General features: G+C 41.3%; 2 protein-coding genes across 3 annotated transcripts; one reads left to right on the top strand and one right to left on the bottom strand.

The window, feature by feature from the left end:
• Nucleotides 1–42: 42 nt before the first annotated feature.
• On the bottom strand, nt 43–14409 carry ppat (phosphoribosyl pyrophosphate amidotransferase). 2 transcript variants are annotated; one of them, XM_085263999.1, is made up of 11 exons: nt 13802–14409; nt 6283–6349; nt 5759–5965; nt 3541–3653; nt 3291–3436; nt 2982–3057; nt 2145–2296; nt 1934–2061; nt 1618–1839; nt 574–694; nt 43–491 (listed from the first exon to the last, which is right to left on the bottom strand). In XM_085263999.1, the coding sequence occupies exons 1-11, from the start codon at nt 13927–13929 to the stop codon at nt 319–321; spliced, it is 1533 nt and encodes a 510-aa protein (XP_085120125.1). In that variant the 5' UTR covers nt 13930–14409; the 3' UTR covers nt 43–318. The 2 variants fall into 2 exon arrangements, with proteins under 2 accessions (XP_085120125.1, XP_085120126.1); XM_085264000.1 differs by having other exon boundaries at nt 2982–3054; nt 13802–14408.
• Nucleotides 6806–17841, top strand: paics (phosphoribosylaminoimidazole carboxylase, phosphoribosylaminoimidazole succinocarboxamide synthetase). Its single transcript, XM_085263997.1, has 15 exons — nt 6806–7190; nt 7425–7922; nt 8002–8061; nt 8155–8766; nt 9427–9504; nt 9754–9911; nt 14584–14623; nt 14702–14899; nt 15867–16045; nt 16132–16311; nt 16423–16536; nt 16627–16710; nt 16907–17087; nt 17174–17332; nt 17553–17841. Exons 1-15 carry the CDS (start codon nt 6821–6823, stop codon nt 17717–17719), a joined length of 3078 nt encoding a protein of 1025 aa, XP_085120123.1. The 5' UTR covers nt 6806–6820; the 3' UTR covers nt 17720–17841.
• Nucleotides 17842–19597: the final 1756 nt, after the last annotated feature.

Here is a 19597-nt window from a genome sequence, read left to right as displayed (position 1 = left end):
AAATGCTTTGAATACATGTGGAAATCTACTTTTCAAATAAATGCAGCTGCAAAACAAAAACATACTTGTGTGGTAAGAAATACACACCTGGAATTAGTCACATCCAGGAACAGGAAAAGAAAAAAAGCTTAGCCACCACAGGTGAGGAAAAAGCATCACTTTTAGCTTCCTGAGGTTCTGAATAAAGTAACCTTCTGTAGTTGTGCAACATCTTAGTGTTCCGGCTGGCAATGTTGAGATAAACCATATGTAGAACAGGGGGGTTTTTTTTATTTAAAGTTTGCAGCACCATCCACAGTGCTACTGTTGGTGCAGCAGTTACCACTCCAGCTCCACTGGATATTTCCCAGTCAGACAGGCAGTGCAGTGGCCCACTTTCCTGTTGGACTTGTTATTGGAATTAATTTTGTCCTTTTCAATATGGAAAGCAATACCCTCCTGGACAGCAGATACGAGGCCCTCCACAGTCAGATATTTAACACTGTCAGCACCTGTAAACAGCGTTAGCATTAAACACAAGCTTTTGTTCTGACCAGGCAAAGAAATGAATGGTAGATGTGCATTTTTAAATACCAATATAACCAGCAATGTCCTGAAACTCCGGCTTGTTGGCAATGAGCTCCTCCTTGGTTGGGATGTTGATGCCCATGTAGCAAGGGAACCTGATTGGTGGAGAAGCCACCCTGATGTGGACCTGTCCAGAAGAATAATTAGGTTACTATAAACACAAAGTTAGTGTGTGACTATATTCTGGTCACACACAGTTAGGTGCCCTTTTCAGGACCAATATTTGTTCTTCAAATGGTCAGAAATAACAAAACAAAACGTATCTTCCGTTAATTCATGTAACAATGATTATTTACCTTTACTAAGTGTGGCAAAAATGTAGCATTTATCTATTCTTCTATACACATCAAGCACTTGATGTGTATAGAAGAAGAGACAATAAAGTGCTGCATGAATGTTTGGTTAAAATGTGAATTACGGTTCAGATCAGATTGACTAGTAGGCCCAAAAATGATGAATGAGAGTATGTTACTCATGCCATAAATCTGATTAGGGACCGATTTTCATAAAAATGGTTTACCAGACGTGGGGCTTGGCCCAACTTTTAAAAAAATCCAAAAGTTAATCACTTCCTATCTTTAGTATTACAAGATTAGATATTCCCAAATAAACATGTATCAATGAAATAATAACTGGGATGTTCAAGAAAATACCCCCAAAATTTGGATCCAGATATCCTGGATTTGGGGTTTTAATTCATGCATAGTGCGGAGGGAATTTTCTGTCTTATTGGAAATACAGTCTCAGACTGCTCTTGTGGTACGCCCACTTTTTTGAGTTGACAGTTAATGAGCCTAATATTTTCTATGAACCCCTGATGTAAGTATAGTACGCAATGTGACAAACACATGGGCTTTTCTCACTTATTCCACTTACTGCCATTAAAAGAAAAAAAAAAAAAACAAACTCCAGTTTTATGTTACTTTCCTGTGCTTCTAGTCTACTTACAGTCTGAATTATCAGACAATCCAAACCAACCAGTTTCTGAGCCACTCTGCCAAAATGTTGTGTGCTATATCAACAACTATTGCCAAACACTATTAAACGAACCTCTTTGGCACCCGCTTCCTTCAGCAGCTTAATAATAGGGGAAATTGTGTTGCCTCTGACGATGGAGTCGTCAATGAGCACCACTCGTTTCCCAGCAAAGTTGTCCGTCAGTGCTCCAAACTTCTTGGCCACTCCTAGCTGCCTCAAGCGGGTGTTTGGCTGGATAAAAGTTCTTCCAACATAGCGGTTTTTACACAGAACCTCAATGTATGGAAGACCAGACTGTGAGAAGAAGACAGAAGAAAAACTAGTGAGACTGTAAGTCCACCCGGTATATTATAAGATTACTGAGGTGGAGCAGACACACTAGACAGACCTGCTCAGCGTAGCCCAGAGCAGCAGGGGTTGCAGACTCTGGCACAGTGCTGACAACGTCTGCATCAGTCGGAGACTCGATGGCCAACTGCCGCCCACATCGCTGTCTGGCAGTATAGACCATCTGCCCTGTAGTACATTGATATTTCAGTATTAATACATTTAAGAAATGAGTAATCAGTAAGTGTGTTACCCATAATAAATATGCATACCTTCGAAAATAGAGTCTGGTCTGGCAAAATAAACATATTCAAAAATGCAGAAGGCTGGGAGGTCTCCCTCAGGTCGGGGCACAACACTCAGAGATTTGACACCATGTCTGGATATCTGGACTATCTCTCCTGGCAAGACCTCTCTGTAGTACCTGTTAATCAATAACGACAAAAAAGTACAATGAACGGATGGACTCAAGGAACACCATTTCACTGTTCATGCATTCAGATTCAGAAGAATTTATCCCCAAGGGGCAATTAAGAGACTGACCTTGCCGACCGTATATAAAATACACAAACATCACATTGGGGAGACAAGTCAGGCTAGGTAGCTGGCCGCACGAGCAGCGACCCGGAACCGAACAGCAATGGGCGTGCATCAAAAGCTATGTCGTTACCACTGGGAAACACCAGAACTATTACGATGGTCATTGAATCACGTCTTTACTAGAATATACTAAGGTGTCAAAACTAGGGCTGTCGGCATTAATCATGTCGGTCGTTAACGGAGATATGCTGCGTTAACGCGGTTTTGCCGTCAATGTCATTTTAACGCGATTAACACTGACAGCCTTAGTCAAAACTTGTCATTTAGGTTACAGGATTGTTATCGAAAGCCATCTTTATGGGGGGGGGGGGGGGGGGGGGGGGGGGGGGGGAGTAAAGCGCCAAAATAGAAAAAAAAAAAAAAAAAAGTACTCGTGGCCTAAGGCAAATGATATGAAACCTTTGGGAAAGGAAGAAAAAAAAAAAATAAGGTTATAAAAATGATTTACACCTGGCATTACGGTTCCTTTTATACTAAAGAATACTTTTGCAAAGGTAACAAATGCTTACTTGGCACCAATCGACTGGAAGCTGCACGACTCTGATGACACAACCCACCCCTCAGTGTCTTCCTCTTGAGCGCCTGCTTAAAAAAAAAAAAAAAAAAAAAAAAAAAACAAGAATCAAGTTAATCATTCACCAGCTTACACATCTGACCTCTGACAAAATCAAAAGGGCCAAAAGCTCTGCTGCAACCATTGACCTCTCGTGAGGCGTCCTTTTTATCAGTAAAGCTAGTCTTTTGAGAGCAAACATGCCTGTGTTCTGCAGTTGCACTAATTCTGATGCAACGGTCACATGCAACAACTGTGTAGATACCTGGATTGTGCAGTTTAGAGATGGGAACGAGCTGCCCAATGCACAGTGGCCTATTTCCATAAGGGTCACGCACTGCGTAGATTACATCTTTGAACATGACCAGCAGTGAGTATGATGTTGGCGTTTCAGTCATGAGGTTTTTAATTCTACAACAAAAAACAAAAAAAACAAATAAAAACAGCATTAAAGTAATGTAAAGCAAAAATATTTATGCTTATATGCTTATGTATCATTAGGTCACAACAGTCACCTGGCAACCCAGTCAGGTGAGTCTAGCTCCTCCATAGGTGGAGTCAGTGCCAGCAGCTGGGTGATGAGCTCACTGTCTGAGCTGGTGGAGAGGCCGACACCATGGCGCATCACCTACAAGGCACATTTATAGTGACTGATTAATTATGGAATAATGTTATTTTCTGTGGAATAGCAGTCTTTGGAAAATTTTATAATGGAAATGGTTGTCACACCCCTGCCCTCAAAGAGCCACTCAACAGCCACTCTGGGAAAGAGACACAGGCCAATCATGTTGTTGCACTGACGTCTAGGCTCGCCTGATGTTCATGATAGTTTTAACTGCTCTTAGGCACAGCTGCTATATAATGACACAAAGATATACATAAGTCTACTTATTATTTTTCCTTCAATTATTGCATCTATAATGTGAGTCAGGACTCTGGAGAAAAGTGTTTTGTGTTTTTTACATTTTATTTCTAAATCAGTCCTGCTTTTACGTCTCAGCGGCCATCAAAATGAAATTTATGGGTTTTTCAGATCAGACAAAGCTACTTTAAGATTCTGGCTTGTCACAAGAGGTTGGCCACATGTTTAAGTTGGCAGAGATTTATACCGGCTGACTTTCTTGATGCACAAAGAGGATTTGTGTCTCTGGCTGGAAATGAAACAGTGACCTTTACTTGCCAACTGAATGTTATCAACTAAATCACTTTAAAATAATTGTCCACATAATCACCTGAAGCAGTTTCCAAAATGGCTGCTGAGCATAAAGGACAACTAAGAGTATGAAGTTAATCCATTGGTCTATTGATGATCTATTTCACCGTCCAGTTCAATAGGTAGTACGTACTGTATATTCCATATAAAGGTCTGGCTTGTCTTAAAAAAACAAACAAAAACACAACACATATACATGACACACAGATTTTTGTTAGTGATCACAAAGTGCACTCGAGAAGGGACGTTGATGTGATCCAGCTGGACTGAGCATGTTTCAGTGCCACTTATGAATAGAGATACTGACTTCTTGTTAGGAAAAAGGGGAGGCAGTCTAAATTTACCTAAAGAATAGGACTTATTTGATGTAAAGCTTTAAATTTCCTTCTGAAAGGTTAGTTATGTATAATTGGTTAAAAACCAAATCCAGCTGACAAGGTCTGCGTTAAAAAAAAAAAAATCTTATTAATTCATCGTAATTGGTCGACTAGATATATAATATAAAGTGCATGGATTGTCATAAGATTACTTTAAACCAAAAAAAAAAAAAAAAAAAAAAAAAAAAAAAAAAAAGAGGACAGTTATAAATATGCACTCAGTGAATGTGCAGGTTTGTATGAAAGCATAATCATAGAAATGGCAGTGTCGAACGAGCAGATTATGGTAATACAGCTTTCTCAAGATCCACTTATACAACCAGCATGAGTAAGTGTCTCAAATCACCTTTGACAAGGTAAATGTAATCGATTTACTGAACCATCAGAGTGATGGCAGAACTTCAAAAAGCCTGTTTGAGCGTTCAGACTTTTGAAATTTGGAGTGAAGTTTAAGAGAGCAGTTAATGATTTGGTACTGATTTTTCATGGCAAATCATGTGTGGAATTCTCACTCAGTGCACATTCTCATAAATATAGTCAAAACTTCCTGTGTATTTTAGCCTCAGATTGGAAGAGAGGTTGCTGAGAAAAAGACAGGATGGGAACACATTTGTTAAATTATGCTAAATGGCCTGTATTTGTATAGCGCTTTACTAGTCCCTAAGGACCCAAAAGCACTTTACACATCCAGTCATCCACCCATTCACACACTGGTGATGGCAAGCTACATTGTAGTCACAACCACCCTGGGGCAAAATCAGTTTAATATAGCTTACATTTTATAGATTGGGGTTTTTTTGGGGTTTTTTTTTAGATTTTCAGCCTGAAATGTTCTTAAGAGATATACATTTTAAAAAGCTATTCATTTTGTTTCTCATTAATGCGAGCATTAACTGCAGATACAAATTCTTTTTGAGAGCGCAAAACACTTAATAGTCAAACAAATCCTTTGACTGGATGATGGATGCAGCTCTGGTATGTGAAAGTGTTGACATCCAGCCCATAACCTTCGTTAAGATTGGATATAGCAAATAAATATTTCAGCAGAAAGAAAAACTGTGTCTGTGTGTGTTCAGTTCATTATTTTTATGTCACATTGATATGCGCAACATTCAGTGTGGACAAGCAGAGCCCCCTCCTCACCTTTTTCCGCAGGGCATGGGCATTAACCAGCTCTCCATTGTGTGCTACAGCAATCTTGCCATGCAGTGTATCCACCACAAAGGGCTGGCAGTTCTGCAGCTCTGAGATCCCAGTGGTTGAATAGCGTGTGTGGCAAATGCCGAGGTTACCATAGCGCAGTTTAGTGAGAGCCTCTGGTGAAAAAGCGGTGCTCACTAATCCCATTCCCTATAAAATGACAACATTGCTCTGTGAAGGTTTTAACTTGCACAAAAATATTTTAAAATAAATAAAAGTGATGTTAAAAAGCAGAAAATCAGCAAACAATGAGGATGTCTGAAGGCTTTAAAACATGTCTGTAAAGGCCAAACATTAAAGTGCTCAGTGTGATTCTGACCAGCTGGGTTGTTTTGATGTAACTGTGCCAAATGGAAATATATTCAGGACGCAACCCAAATACGTCCTGGGTCTGTTTTTGAGATGCTGGGTTAAACTGTGCTTCTGTTTTATCATATAAGAAGCTTCTGATCATGATTCAGTGTTACCTTGTGTGCTGTGTACGTGGGTGGACTGGCTCCATTACTTGTGACAATCCCAGCACTTTCCTGTCCCCTGAGTAGAGAGACACACACACACACACACACACACACACACAATTACAGTGTAAATTTTCATGTATTAGTGGGAAGTGTGTTTTTTTGCATGAATGATTTCTGTTTCTTCTCTGCAAGAATAAACTTGAGTCAGTTACGGTTGCCTTGAGGCAAATCAAAACTGGTTTAACGAGGGCCAAATGGAGCAGAAACAAAATCCCCCCCCAAAAAAGGAAAAAGCAGATTTGCTTCCCTGCGGTGAGGCTGCCATATATGGAGAGTCGCCTTGCTGCAGTTTCAATCCATTACCAAGCTGCTTCTCAGATTACACTTAGTCCCGCCCCCTCAGCACACAGCTTAAGCCAGTGGTGAGGCTGCTTTTCAGCATGAAGGCGTTGCTTTCAGGCTTAACCGCCTGGTTGCCTAGGGAACCGGGCAGCAGAGACAGACAGGCTGGGGGAAAAGAAAGCGTTTCCAGGTCAGCTCAAACATGGAGAGAGGAGCAGAGAGACAAAGAGGAGGTGATAGTGAGGTGGGGGAGGAAAAAGGCTCAGTGGAGAGGCAGTGGGGGGAAGCAGAAGTGCTGGCTCTACTCTCAGTGTGGGACCAGGTTGGAGCTCAGCACGTAGTAGAGAGCAGAAGCACATTTGAGGTGATTTCAGAGCGTCTGAGGAGGCTCAGTGTTGTGCGCAACTGGAGGGAGTGTCAGGCCAAATGCAGAAGCATGAGACTTCAGAGCAGGAAGGCTGACGCAGGCACATCGGCAAACTACAGCCAAGGAGTGGAAGAAAGGCCGCTTGAAAGGCCATGGGAGGAAGAAGATGTGGATAATCAAAGAAGAATCTACCCAGTCCAGGAAGGTAAACATGTACAACACCACTGTACTATTGATGATAACAACATGACTTTTTCCACCTTGGGAAAAAACAAAAACTGGTATCCAAGGATAAACAGACACGCCAGTTAAAACTATTCTTAGCTTGCTTGTGCTAAAAAGTAATTCAAACACTTACATAAAAGTCATCTTGTTCTTCTTTGGGTTTTTTCTACATCAACATTTAGCCAAAATTTACAATGTTTTCATGTGTGCACAGGAATGAAGACTCGATTTCATTCAGCTGTTTCTTACTCTACTAATGTGGCTGAAGAGGGAGGCCGCCACTGGACGGATGACGAGGTTAGAGCGCTGCTGTGCGTCTGGGCTGACCGCAACATTCGGGAACGTTTGAAATGCACGCTGCGCAACAAATCCATATTCCAAGAGATGGCTCGTCAAATGCAGAGAAACTTTGGGGTGATACGGAACTGGAAACAATGCCGTACAAAATACAAGAATTTGAAATATGACTATAAGACTGCGAAAAGTGCACACGCTGCGGGAGGCAGCAGTGCAGGAAGCCCGGGGAAATACATGAAGTTTTTTGATGAAGTGGAGGCCATTCTACTGGACAAAGGACTGGAAAATGGGACCAGGGAAATGCAGAAGAGACTGTATGATGGTGAAATGGAAGCAGGGAGGCTACAAACAGCAGCAGGCCACACAGGGCAGATAACGGGCTCTGAGAGTGAGGTGGTCATTGAAATTGATGATGGTAAGCATCAAGTTTGCAAGCAGTTGTTTTAGATTCAAGACTTCGTGAAAATAATTTTCTTATGTATTTATCATTTAAGATGACAACAGTGACGATTACGACATGGATGGAGAAATGGAAGTAAAATGGAGAAGTGCAGGTATGCCGAAAAAGAAAAATCTGCCAAATCAACTGTGGAGTTTAGCAGCATAATTAAACTTTTCCTTCCATATCTGTTCTTCTTTTATCCCAGACGCCCATCTAGCACACACAGACTCCAGCTCTGACCAGTTCCAAGTAGTCACAGTGTCGGACACGGGTCGAAACTGGAGCGACCAAGAGGTGCGAGCCCTGATCCAAGTCTGGTCGGATGAGCGCATACGCAGGCAGCTGGAGAGCTCAACCAGAAAGAGGGACATCTTTGTCCAGATCTCGAACAGGTTAATGCAACAAGGCATTGAACGTGACTGGAAACAGTGCCACACAAAGTACAAGAACCTCAAGTACCTCTACAGGTCCCTTCAAAGGGGCAAGACTGATGAAGCTGACCCGAGACGCCTCATGAGGTTCTATGAGGAAGTGGACTCCATTATGAATCGCACGGCTAACGACTCTCTGCGAGACACAGGAGCAGCCGAGTCTGCAGATTCAGGCGGACTTACTACATCTGACAACTGTGATGAGAAAAATCACGTGGACGGCAAGTTGACAAACACGAGGAGAGCTGTGGAGGGAGCCTTGGAGGACAAAACCTGCACCTCTGATTCGGACTTATCAGTAACCATCGAGGCTACATCAAATGCTTATGAGCCAAAGCGACATAAAATTAAGGAGCATTATCTGGATCAAGAACACATGTTGATGAGTGAGCTGATCATTTAATCATCATCATTATTATCAGCATGAATTAGATGAAAAAGATTACATAATGCTTTCAGTGGTCAGTTACCATGAGTAAGATAATCAAGCAGGACCATCTTGGACAGCCAAAAACAAATGTGGTTTTTTTTTTTTTTTTTTTTACATTATGTCTTAATATATTTCCCATACACAAAACAAACCAATGACATTTAGTTCAGGGTTCTCCCTGGCTCACAACAGACTTTTCTTGGTTTATGACACATGTATGCAAGATTAGCCCCAGCAAAGTCAAGGCACTGAATCTGTTACCAAATGTGATAGAAAATGCACAGATTTCTAACCACTTCATGAGAAATCAATCAATGCATCAGCTGAACTTTAGGTTCATTATCTTGCCCAAGGATACTTCAGTCCAGAGAAGTCGGACATCAAACCAACAACTTTCCAATTAGTAGACAACTTGGTCCAACTTGGTTTTAAAATATATTATTATATACATATAAAATATATTATTATTATAGTTTAAAGATTTTATTTAAAAAGGAGTCCCGAGGTGGTCTTAAGCCAGTCTTACTATGTTTAGTACCAAGACAATTCTTTTCTTTTGTAGCAAAAAATGCATATTTGTATTTTTGTAACTACCTTTAATATTATATTTTTGCAGGTGCTTCTGAGAGTGTGGTGGAAAGAGAGGATACTACTTCAACACACAGAAGAATCAAGAGGAAAGCTGTAGATGAAGGTCTGAAATATGTCTCCTTCTGTAATCCCTTTTAATGTCACGTGACATCCACAATTGACTGAAGCTTTTGTAATTTCTGGCTAAGTCCCATGATATGCCATGGCGCTTCATAATTAAATTATGGATAAGGATATGGTCATGACTTCTAATAAAATGCACAACTCGCATAACCCTACTAGGAGCTAACATGTTACACTAGTAGTACTTAAAAAGTAGGTTAATGTAAACCTTTGTCCTTCTTATTTCCAGACCCTGGACTGCACACACCACTAAAAAAGCTGAACATTGGGCCTCTCGTTGCTGAAAGACTCCACAGCCAGTGTAAAGAAGAGACGGACCATATTCCAATAATAAAGATCAACTCAGTCTGTTCAATGGCCACCCCTGCTCCGTCGCCAGAATTACAGGTAACATATACTGATCTCATGTGACCATTATAAAACTGAGGTATTTTTTAAATAATAAAAGCTGTTGTGGCAACTTTTTAAAAGCTACCCCAACTACTTGATTAATCGAGTGACAGATTATTTGGCGAACATTGTGATAATCAGTTAATCATTTTTTAAATAAAAATGCCGAACATTAAAATTATGATTGCAAACTTGAACATGTTTAGGTTTTAGATTGTTTCAGATTGCAAAAACAAAGGTGAACTGATTAATGCATATATCATAAAAAAAAAAAAAAAAAAAAAAAAAAAAAAGCTGCAGCTCTATTGCTTTTATGAATGAAAACTGTTATGTCTTAAGGGTTATTCACTAATCCATGTCAGAAAATCCCAGAAAGTTGATTTTCTTCATCTGGTCACAGCATTTTCAATGGAAATGTTTCATCGCTTATCCAGGTGACTTCTTCAGTATCGACTGACTGCAGTTTTCCACAACTTTACAGTACAGTACTTGAGCGGTATAGCTGCATAACAACTGAAACCAGCACCATTGACTAACAATGAGCCACAAATTCAGTTCCATGGTTGTTAGTATGCAAACTGTCATGACCATTGGTAGCATGAGTACCATTTAGACAGTGTTAGGAATTGGCTGCAATCACATCACTCTAAGATGATGAACAATAGTTCAAAGATGTCATCCCCTTTTCACATAACGGCTCGCCACTCAAACCAGGATGTGCACATCGTCACTGAAAGAGTGGCCACTGGCCTGTAGGTGTAAACAGCCCTGTCCTGATGAGCTAGCTCTTCTGCGCTGTCCAATCTGCTAACCGGAGGTTGTCGGGTTGGCTTTCTAAATTCAATGAAATTGGGAGAAAAAGAATGATATATTAAATTGCAAGCTAGATGAAGGAAACCAGGCCTTTTGGTTCTTGAAGACATTTCACCTCTCATGTGTGAAGCTTTTTCAGTTCCAAAAACAAAGTATTTTAACCCTTAGTGGGGTTGTGCTCTTGGAGGGTGTCCTGAGGATCGTTGACCCACCCGGTTTTTATGCAAGTCGTTAAGGGTCACATCAGTTGAGCTGACATGTGACTAAATGGATGGGTTATTTCGGTCACAAGACCTAAGTGTGAATTCTATGTGGGACAGCTTCATGAACCAAAAAAGAAATCCAGTTGCCTTCAACTCAGTAACTTAAAACTAGCATGGTCTCAACAACTGTATCGAATATTTCATCAGAACCAAGAATGTGGCAATCATATGATATGTTTTCAGAAAAGCTGCTTGATAAAATGTTGCTAACTACAGTGACACTTTAAAAGGTGTTTTGTGTTTCCACTGTACCAGAGTCGATGAGAAAACAAAAAATTGCTAACTGCTAGGCAATCAAATCTGGCTTTTATGAGTGTAGACTCAAAAATTGTACAAAAAAGAGAAAAGCTATTGAGTAGTCTTTTTCTCAGTGTGTGCTCAAGAAGAACAGAAGAAAGCAAGGCCTTCATTGCTTAAGAATGTATGCTTCAAGTATTTAGCCCAAGAACATTGAGCTTCAAGAGGTCATGCTTGGTAATATCAGAAACCTGTGCCAACTTCTTAAACACAAGGCAGAAGGTAAGACAGCCTTTCAAAAATGGCTAAAGACACAGCCTGAATTTTGCCAGTCCTATGATGTAGAGCAAACTGTCAGGATGCAGGAGATCAGTTTGGAGAGCTACAAAATCTCAATATTTCTCTCCAAAGAACGTCACAAACCAACTCTGGTATGCAGGCTGTCTGTTGAGTCCCACACTGAGGCAAAAAAGGCAAAACTAATGATGCTTTCCAAAGCCTTTTTGAGAAGGCATCTACCATTGTGGTAGATCACAGTGCCACAAATCAGGCAACCACCCAAGTAAGTGATTGATGTTTTTCGCACAGCTTGCAAAGCATTTCAGCAAAATGGTCTACTGACACAGTAGAAACTGGAAAAAACCCTGCTTATTGAAAAAATTGATTCTGTGGTAGATAAATATCCAGAAATTGTCCTACCCGTGTTCAGGCTTTACTACCCAATCAGTCACAGGACAGAACCTGTAGAAATACAGGTTTTGCAGCAGAGTTTAAGGTTGTTGTTTATTATAACATTCACCTCCTCTGAATCGGGAAGGTACTTTACTGCGCTGAGCAAGTGGATGACCTGGCTGCATTCAGAAATATATAGCACTTTGTCATAACCACCAAAAAAGCTGGTTATCCCAAAAAGAAAGTTAGTGTGCAAAGAAGCATGTGGCATATTTGGTGCTTTTATATGAAGTAATCCAATGCCCACTCAGAAAGAGTTGAGTGCTTGGTTGCCAGAACATTGTAGAGAACCATGGTGTGGCTGCAGCTCTTTACACTTAACACAGCAATCCTTGCCTGGGATCCTCTAAGAATAACATGTCCTTCTAATATAGATAGCTAAGGGAATGTTCCATTTTGAAAACCAATAACACTGCAAGAATTATTACAAAACATTAGGGATTAAATACAGTCAAATTATGGTATAGCAATCAAATGGCTGAGTACTCTCCAATACTGGAACAACTAATTCATACATATGTTTTTTGGTTTTATACAAAGTGATTTTTTTTTTGTTGTCCACAGTGTTGAACCTAAACTTATGCACATGTACATTTATATAGCTAAACCTTAGGAAATATGCAAAGCTCACTTTTATTCTTGCCTTAGTAATGTATTTACACATACATAAGTTTTTTTATAGTTTTCACTAGACATTGGCTGCTCTTTCACTCCTTTTCAGTGTAGACCTTGTCACTGAGCATTTTTAACTCTTCATGTTTTTCATTTTTCAAATGAACAAAAAATGTGTGTGTGTGTGTGTGGGGGGGGGGGGGGGGGGGCTGTCAAAGGACCTAAGAGATGGATTTGGTTCTTCAGTGGTCAGTGGGAGGGTGTCTGTAAAGATGTCATTCTTAAGGAGGGGGAGCATGGAGGAAAAACTGAGGTATGCCAAATAACACAAGAACTGGACTGAAAAATCTGTGACGACAGTGATGTGATTAATTAATATTCAATTGTCGGTTCAAACTGCCATCAGTGTGTTAAAAAAAAACCAAGAGGTAAAATAGAGAGCCATCTTTAAAACACAGTGGAGGTTCTATCATGGTTGTATTGCCTCTGATTCAATTATAATAAAGAAAAATACTGACAGATTTTGATCTAGCATGGCGAGGAAGCATCTGATTGATGCCTCATTTTTCAGCACAGGAGTGATTCCAAACACACTGCCAATGCAGGAAATGCATACCTGGACAGAAAGAACACACACACAATGAAACATGGTCAGTCATGGATTGGCCTCTCCAGAGCCCAGCCTCAACATTTTTAAAGCAATGTGGGATGGCAGAATTGACAGACTGAGGGAAAACAGAACAAGGAAACAAACATCCAAAGACAAACTCTGAATGTCCTTCAACAAGCCAGGAGAACTAGTGTCGAAGGCTACTTACAGAAGTTACAAGAAAGTTTCCATAAGAGAATTCAGGTTGTGTTGAAGAATAAAGGTTGTCATACTAATATTTGCTTTGATGCTCTTTAGAGTAGTAAAAACTCAGTTTTTGTCATATACAGCCTATTTCTGTGCATATTTAAAAAGTCGCTACCGTTTTTTTCTAATTTCTCTGCAAAATATAAAGAAAAGGGGGAGCGGGGGTCAATATTTTTGCACAATACTGTAGATGCATGAGGTTGCTTTCTGCAAAAATTCACATCTTGCATTTTTGTTTTTCTTGCTCAAGTTTGGGTCAGATTCAAATTTAAACCAAACATTTCATCTAAAATGCAAAGCTTGGACGTCATTAACTAGTGTGGTAACTTTTCAGTCGTTACCAATTTTGGAGTAACTGGTTTTCCGTTACTTACCTGTGCTGTAACGCCACCAACCCCAAAGTTAAGACCTGAGCCACCTCCAGCTGTGTGGGCCACTCTCCCGCAGCGACACACCCAAAGACTCCGCACTCCTCTCCAATACCCGACTCCTCGAACTCCATGGGCTCGCCTGTCGCCGATGCCTCTCGTATAAACTGCGGTCTAGTCTCGCGCCTAGTTGTCTGTGAGCAATTACCGTGCGCGCGCGTGTTTGTATGAGCGCTTGCCTGATACACGTTCGTGACCAAACACGTGCTTGCAGCGATACAACGTGGTTTGTTAAAACATACCAAACTCAGCTGACACTGCTGAATTGGGCATGAAATCACGAGTAACAGAGTTAAATCAGACTAGACACGTTTTAACCTAACAACCGGTCCGCCATAACTAAAATCATAACGAATTAAATGGAATACGTGGAATTTACGAATAATTCTAATCAAATTAATCGATTAGGTCAAAAACCACACTATTTAGTCCTGTTGGAGCTTTTGATAAGACAACCTTCTCATCAAAGAGTAAAAGGATGAACTTTGGTAGAAAAACCTCCAAAAGTTTTTTTCTTTTTCTTTTTTTTTTTACGTCTTCTCTTGACGTTTGAGCGCTTCCCTTTCACGTGGTAACAGATGCGCCGCTGTGATTGGTTGTTTAGATGAGTTGAGAACTGTGATTGGCTCCCGGCGCAAGTATGACACGGCCCACTTCCCCTCCCCGCTGCCTGCACACCTTCTGCTTCTCAATAAGTTAACTGGCGTGTTTTGTGATTTGTCTTTCAGGACTGTTCAGGATCGACGAGCGCTATGGCATCCACCCCAGGTACTGCACGATCCTTAATACACACGTTAGCGCTTAAGTTAGATGTGCGTGTTTTAACTTTTTCCTCTTTTTTTTCAGAGTTGAAAGTCGGCCAAAAGCTCAATGAGGGCAAGACAAAACAGATTTTCGAGCTCTTGGACCAGCCGGGACTGGTTCTAGTCCAGTCTAAAGACCAGATCACGGCTGGGAATGCCGTGAGGAAAGATCAGATGGAGGGCAAAGCTGCCATTGCCAACAAAACTACGAGCTGCGTGTTCCAGCTGCTGCAGGAGTCTGGTGAGGACTTATTGAATGTTTGTAGGGGGGGGACAGTATTCTGCAGTCTGAGTGGGTTGGGGCAGTTCTGTCAAACGCATGTGTATAATTATTGCAGCTCTCTTTTTTTTCCCATTTAAAAAAAAAAAAAAAAAAAAAAAAAGTCCCTTACACTTGGCCAGTATCTAGGCACATTGTTTCTGCAGAAGTTTTTGTGAGCAACAAACTATCAAAGGTAAATTGATTCAGTAGAGTTTACTGGAAAAAAACAAACTTTGGACTCATTGATCTTTTCAGTTTCAGTTAATGTGGGGGCTTGAATGTTAAGAAAATATAAAACGTTTGTCACACTTTGTCAGAGCCCTGGCTCACTTATTCAGTTTGCAGGATTTTTCTGAAATGCCATTGGATTTATTTAAATATCTCAGAAGTACATGGTAATCAGTTTTCCACACATGGGAAGCAGTTCGGCTCTTCTCATTTTTGCAACTTTTTAAAAATGACTTTTTTTTTTTTTTTTTAACCTTCTGAATGACAATCCACTAAGAACGGAATTTTATGTTGTGTTTCATGGATGGATGGGGGGTGAATTGAACAGAAATGACAATCTTGCAAAAATACTTAAATGTGAAGGGCATGCAAGATTTACATGATCCCAAAATTACTTTCCATATGACTTTAATTTATAAGCAATTGGCTAACTGTAACCATCTTGTGTGTGACGCGTAGGTCAGTCAAGCTGTAGTAATGGCTGCCTTGTGACTTGATGTGTTTCCACTTAGAATTAACCCGATCCAACCAGCCACATCCCATCCACTTGACCCTAATCAAAGATAGGTTTAAATCATGGTAACTTGAAGAGCCATCTGTGTGCCAGTGTATAAAAAATTAAATAAAATCTATATTTTTCTAATCTGACATGGTTGCACATATTGAAATTTGTCCATTAGTTTGAGGTTGCCCTAACATCCACCCTCCCCCCCCCCAGGCATTAAGACAGCTTTTGTTAAGCAGCACTCGGACACGGCGTTCATTGCAGCGCACTGTGAGATGATACCCATTGAGTGGGTATGTCGCAGAGTGGCGACTGGATCTTTCCTCAAGAGGAATCCAGGAGTCAAAGAGGGCTACCGCTTTTCTCCTCTAAAGATGGAGATGTTCTTTAAAGTGAGTCTTCCAGGCGTGCAGTGATTCTCTCGATGCATTTTCAGTCTGTGAGTGTTGCATGCAAACTCATCAATGATTGTTTTTAGGATGATGCCAACAATGATCCTCAGTGGTCAGAGGAGCAGCTGCTGGAGGCCAAATTCTGTCTGGCTGGGCTCACTATTGGTCAGTGTGAGGTGGACATAATGAATCGCAGCACTGTGGCCATTTTTGAGATTCTGGAGAAGGCCTGGGCCACTCAGAACTGCACCCTGGTGGACATGAAGGTAGGCTGTGCAGCACCTCCCCCTGCTGGTTAATTTCATATCTTGGTGCAATCACTTTTCTTCTGTACCTACAGCAGAACTACAATTAAGGACTTTTTTCTTTGCTTATAGATTGAATTTGGTGTCAATGTTAAAACTCAAGAGATTGTGCTCGCTGACGTGATTGATAATGATTCATGGAGGCTTTGGCCAGCTGGAGATCGGAGCCAGCAGAAAGATAAACAGGTCATGCATTGACTTTCATTTCATGCTGATATGAGGGGGGGGGGGGGGAAGATACAAGCCTTAAACTGTTTTTTTTCTTCCCCTTTGTAGGTGTACAGAGACCTGAAGGAGGTTACCCCAGAGGCAATGCAGATGGTGAAGAGGAATTTTGAGTGGGTCTCTGAAAGGGTCAAGGTACAGCAAACAAACTCTAAATTCTTCTTTATCTTGTAGGAGTATTTTGCTTTGAATATCTTAACCAACAGACATTGTTTAACATCACAAAAGCCTGCAGCTGCTTTTTATGCAATTCGGGGGAAAAAACGAGTACAATTTGAGCAGTCAAAAACTGAAATAAACTGATGATTCAATGGTTTCTGTGCATCTACAGTTGCTGCTGAAGCCCCAGGCAAGCAGCAGGGTGGTGGTTTTAATGGGTTCCACCTCAGACATGGCCCATTGTGAGAAGATAAGAAAGGCGTGCACCTCCTACGGGATCCCCTGCGTCCTCAGAGTCACCTCGGCACACAAGGGTCCAGATGAGACGCTCCGAATCAAGGCTGAATATGAAGGTGTGCTTTAATATTGACATAATTCCATCTTTAAACTGATCTAGGGATTCTTGATAATGTGATAATTTCTCTATGCTTTTTTGCAGGTGATGGGATACCCACTGTATTCGTGGCTGTGGCTGGGAGAAGTAACGGCCTCGGCCCAGTGATGTCTGGTAACACGGCTTACCCTGTTATCAACTGCCCTCCTCTCACTCCAGACTGGGGATCGCAAGATGTATGGTCATCCCTCCGCATGCCAAGTGGTGAGAAGAGCTCTTTAGAATAGAATGCCTTTATTGTCACTATACAGATGTACAATGAGATACAGATGATCTCCTACTCGGTGCAAACATGTTGGAGAAGAAGGGGGGGGTGCATCGTTTCTGCAGCAATATATACATGTGCAGTGTGAATCATACATACGGTTTTAATTTTTTCCCCCTTATGGTAACCAAGTCTTTCTCTACTTTATTTGTCCTGCAGGTCTTGGCTGCTCCACAGTATTGTCTCCAGAAGCTTCTGCCCAGTTTGCAGCGCAGATCTTCGGGTTGAGTGACCACCTGGTGTGGTGCAAACTGAGGGCATCCATGCTCAACACCTGGGTGTCTCTCAAGCTGGCTGACAAGAAGTTACAGGCCTGCAGCCTCTGAAGAGCCCAGCGTGCTTCACACTTTAACACACTGTCTTTGTTTACTATTAAAAACCCATTAAATGTAGTTGCTTGTCACACATATCATTCCATGAAGAGACAAATGATTAAAGCTTATATGTATTTCTGCGCATTTTCTTTCTTTAAGACTAATTTTTATGGGTTTATATACTCATATTCATGAATCCCATGATAGTTTGGAGGATTTCATGATTTCTTTGAACTTTTGTTTTTCCAAGGTTGTAATGAGTGCACTTCATATGTCCTTAATGATTTAAAAAAGGTGCAGAGCTTTGAGATAATTACCCAGGTTCTAAATTATACATACTGGCTCACCTACATACATGCATACAGATATGAGTGAGTGTATGCATGTATTTTTTTTAAAAAAAAATGGAGTTGAAGGTTCTACGATGTCTTAAGCTGAAAATGCCAAGGCCTGTTAACTCCTTATTAGACCACTTCACATTATTGTCACTGTTTGGCTTTCAAGCGTAACACTGTACCAACTGTTGTGTGTCGGGGTGGTACTGTCATGCTCTCGGGCTGTTTTGTTGCCAGCAATACTGGCACATTGCACAAAAGCGATGGTATAATGGACTACCTCAAAATTCAACATTAGCTATATTTAACATCTATGGTTAAAACTTGGACCCAATTGGATGTTCCGACAGGGCAATGACCACAAATACACATTAAAGCTGTTCAAATAATACATGAAGCAAGCCAATATTAAACTGGCGTAATGGCCTTCCCAAATCCCTGACCTCTCCTCTACTAAAAATGTGCGGACTACGCTTAAAGGCTGGGTTAGTGCCAGGAAATAAACTCTACCAATCCAGCCAGTAAGAGTGGTCATATATCCCAACCAGAACTATGTAAGAAGCTTGTTGATGGCCACCAAAAGCCTGGTGAAAGTGCAACTTGCTAAGGGACATTAAATCAAACAGTAGTAGCCATGAAAATCTACATAAATTGAAAATTGTGTACCTAGTTCTTGTTTTAGATCTATGCTGTACAATCATTCAACCTTGTAAAATGAATAAATTACCAAGACATTTAATGTCATGGTATACATTTGGGAACAGATAACTTTAGGGCTATTTAAATCATTAATGTAGGGAGATGAGGAGGAGCAATTTTTACCTCAGTTTAAAACCAGAAGAAAGACAGTTTTTCTGCAGATACTTTCCCAATGGTTTTATCACCATGAGCAGGATTTCATCTTAAGAGATACAGACCACAGGCAGTAAGGATGGGCGGACATGTCTCAGCCTCCACCACTCTCAGCACTGGAGCCCCCCAGGGGTGTGTTCTGAGCCCCCTGCTGTACTCTTTGTACACATATGACTGTGTGGCCACTACCAGCTCCACCACCATCATCAAGTTTGCTGACGACACCGTCGTGGTGGGCCTGATCTCTGATAACAACGAGACGGCCTACCTGAAGGAGATTAGGAATCTGGAGAACTGGTGCCAGAGGAACAACCTCCTTCTAAACGTCAGTAAGACAAAGGAGCTGATAGTGGACTTCAGCACTAAGCAGGAGAGGAACTACCAGACCCCCGTCATCAACGAGTGCCCAGTGGAGAGAGTGGACAGCTTCAAATACCTCGGAGTTCACATCACGCAGGACCTGTCATGGTCCTGTCACATCAACACTGTGGTGAAAAAGGCCCGACAGCGTCTCTACCACCTCAGACGCTTGAGAGACTTCCAACTGCCCTCCAAGGTGCTCAGGAACTTTTACTCGTGCACCATAGAGAGCATCCTGGCGGGAAACATCTTAACCTGGTTCAGGAACAGCACCATGCAGGACAGACGAGCTCTAGAGAGGGTTGTGCGGTCAGCTGAGCGCACCATCCGCTCCGAGCTCCCT

The sequence above is a fragment of the Mchenga conophoros genome, linkage group LG23 (assembly GCF_057382185.1).
Source record: "Mchenga conophoros isolate Kocher_MC1m ecotype Shallow Benthic linkage group LG23, M_conophoros_male_GT1.1, whole genome shotgun sequence".
NCBI classification, from domain to species: Eukaryota; Metazoa; Chordata; class Actinopteri; order Cichliformes; family Cichlidae; genus Mchenga; species Mchenga conophoros.
The sequence above is the reverse complement of the archived record's forward strand: the minus strand, read 5'-3'. Positions and strand labels throughout refer to the sequence as shown.

Coding starts and splice junctions, on each gene's coding strand:
- paics (XM_085263997.1), top strand. CDS start 6,821: ATGGAGAGAGGAGCAGAGAGACAAAGAGGAGGTGATAGTGAGGTGGGG. Junction 16,537..16,626: donor GCCAGCAGAAAGATAAACAG/GTCATGCATTGA, acceptor TCCCCTTTGTAG/GTGTACAGAGACCTGAAGGA. Junction 17,333..17,552: donor ATCCCTCCGCATGCCAAGTG/GTGAGAAGAGCT, acceptor TTTGTCCTGCAG/GTCTTGGCTGCTCCACAGTA.
- ppat (XM_085263999.1), bottom strand. CDS start 13,929: ATGGAGTTCGAGGAGTCGGGTATTGGAGAGGAGTGCGGAGTCTTTGGG. Junction 5,966..6,282: donor CCACGTACACAGCACACAAG/GTAACACTGAAT, acceptor GTCATTTTATAG/GGAATGGGATTAGTGAGCAC. Junction 2,062..2,144: donor ACCAGACTCTATTTTCGAAG/GTATGCATATTT, acceptor AATGTACTACAG/GGCAGATGGTCTATACTGCC.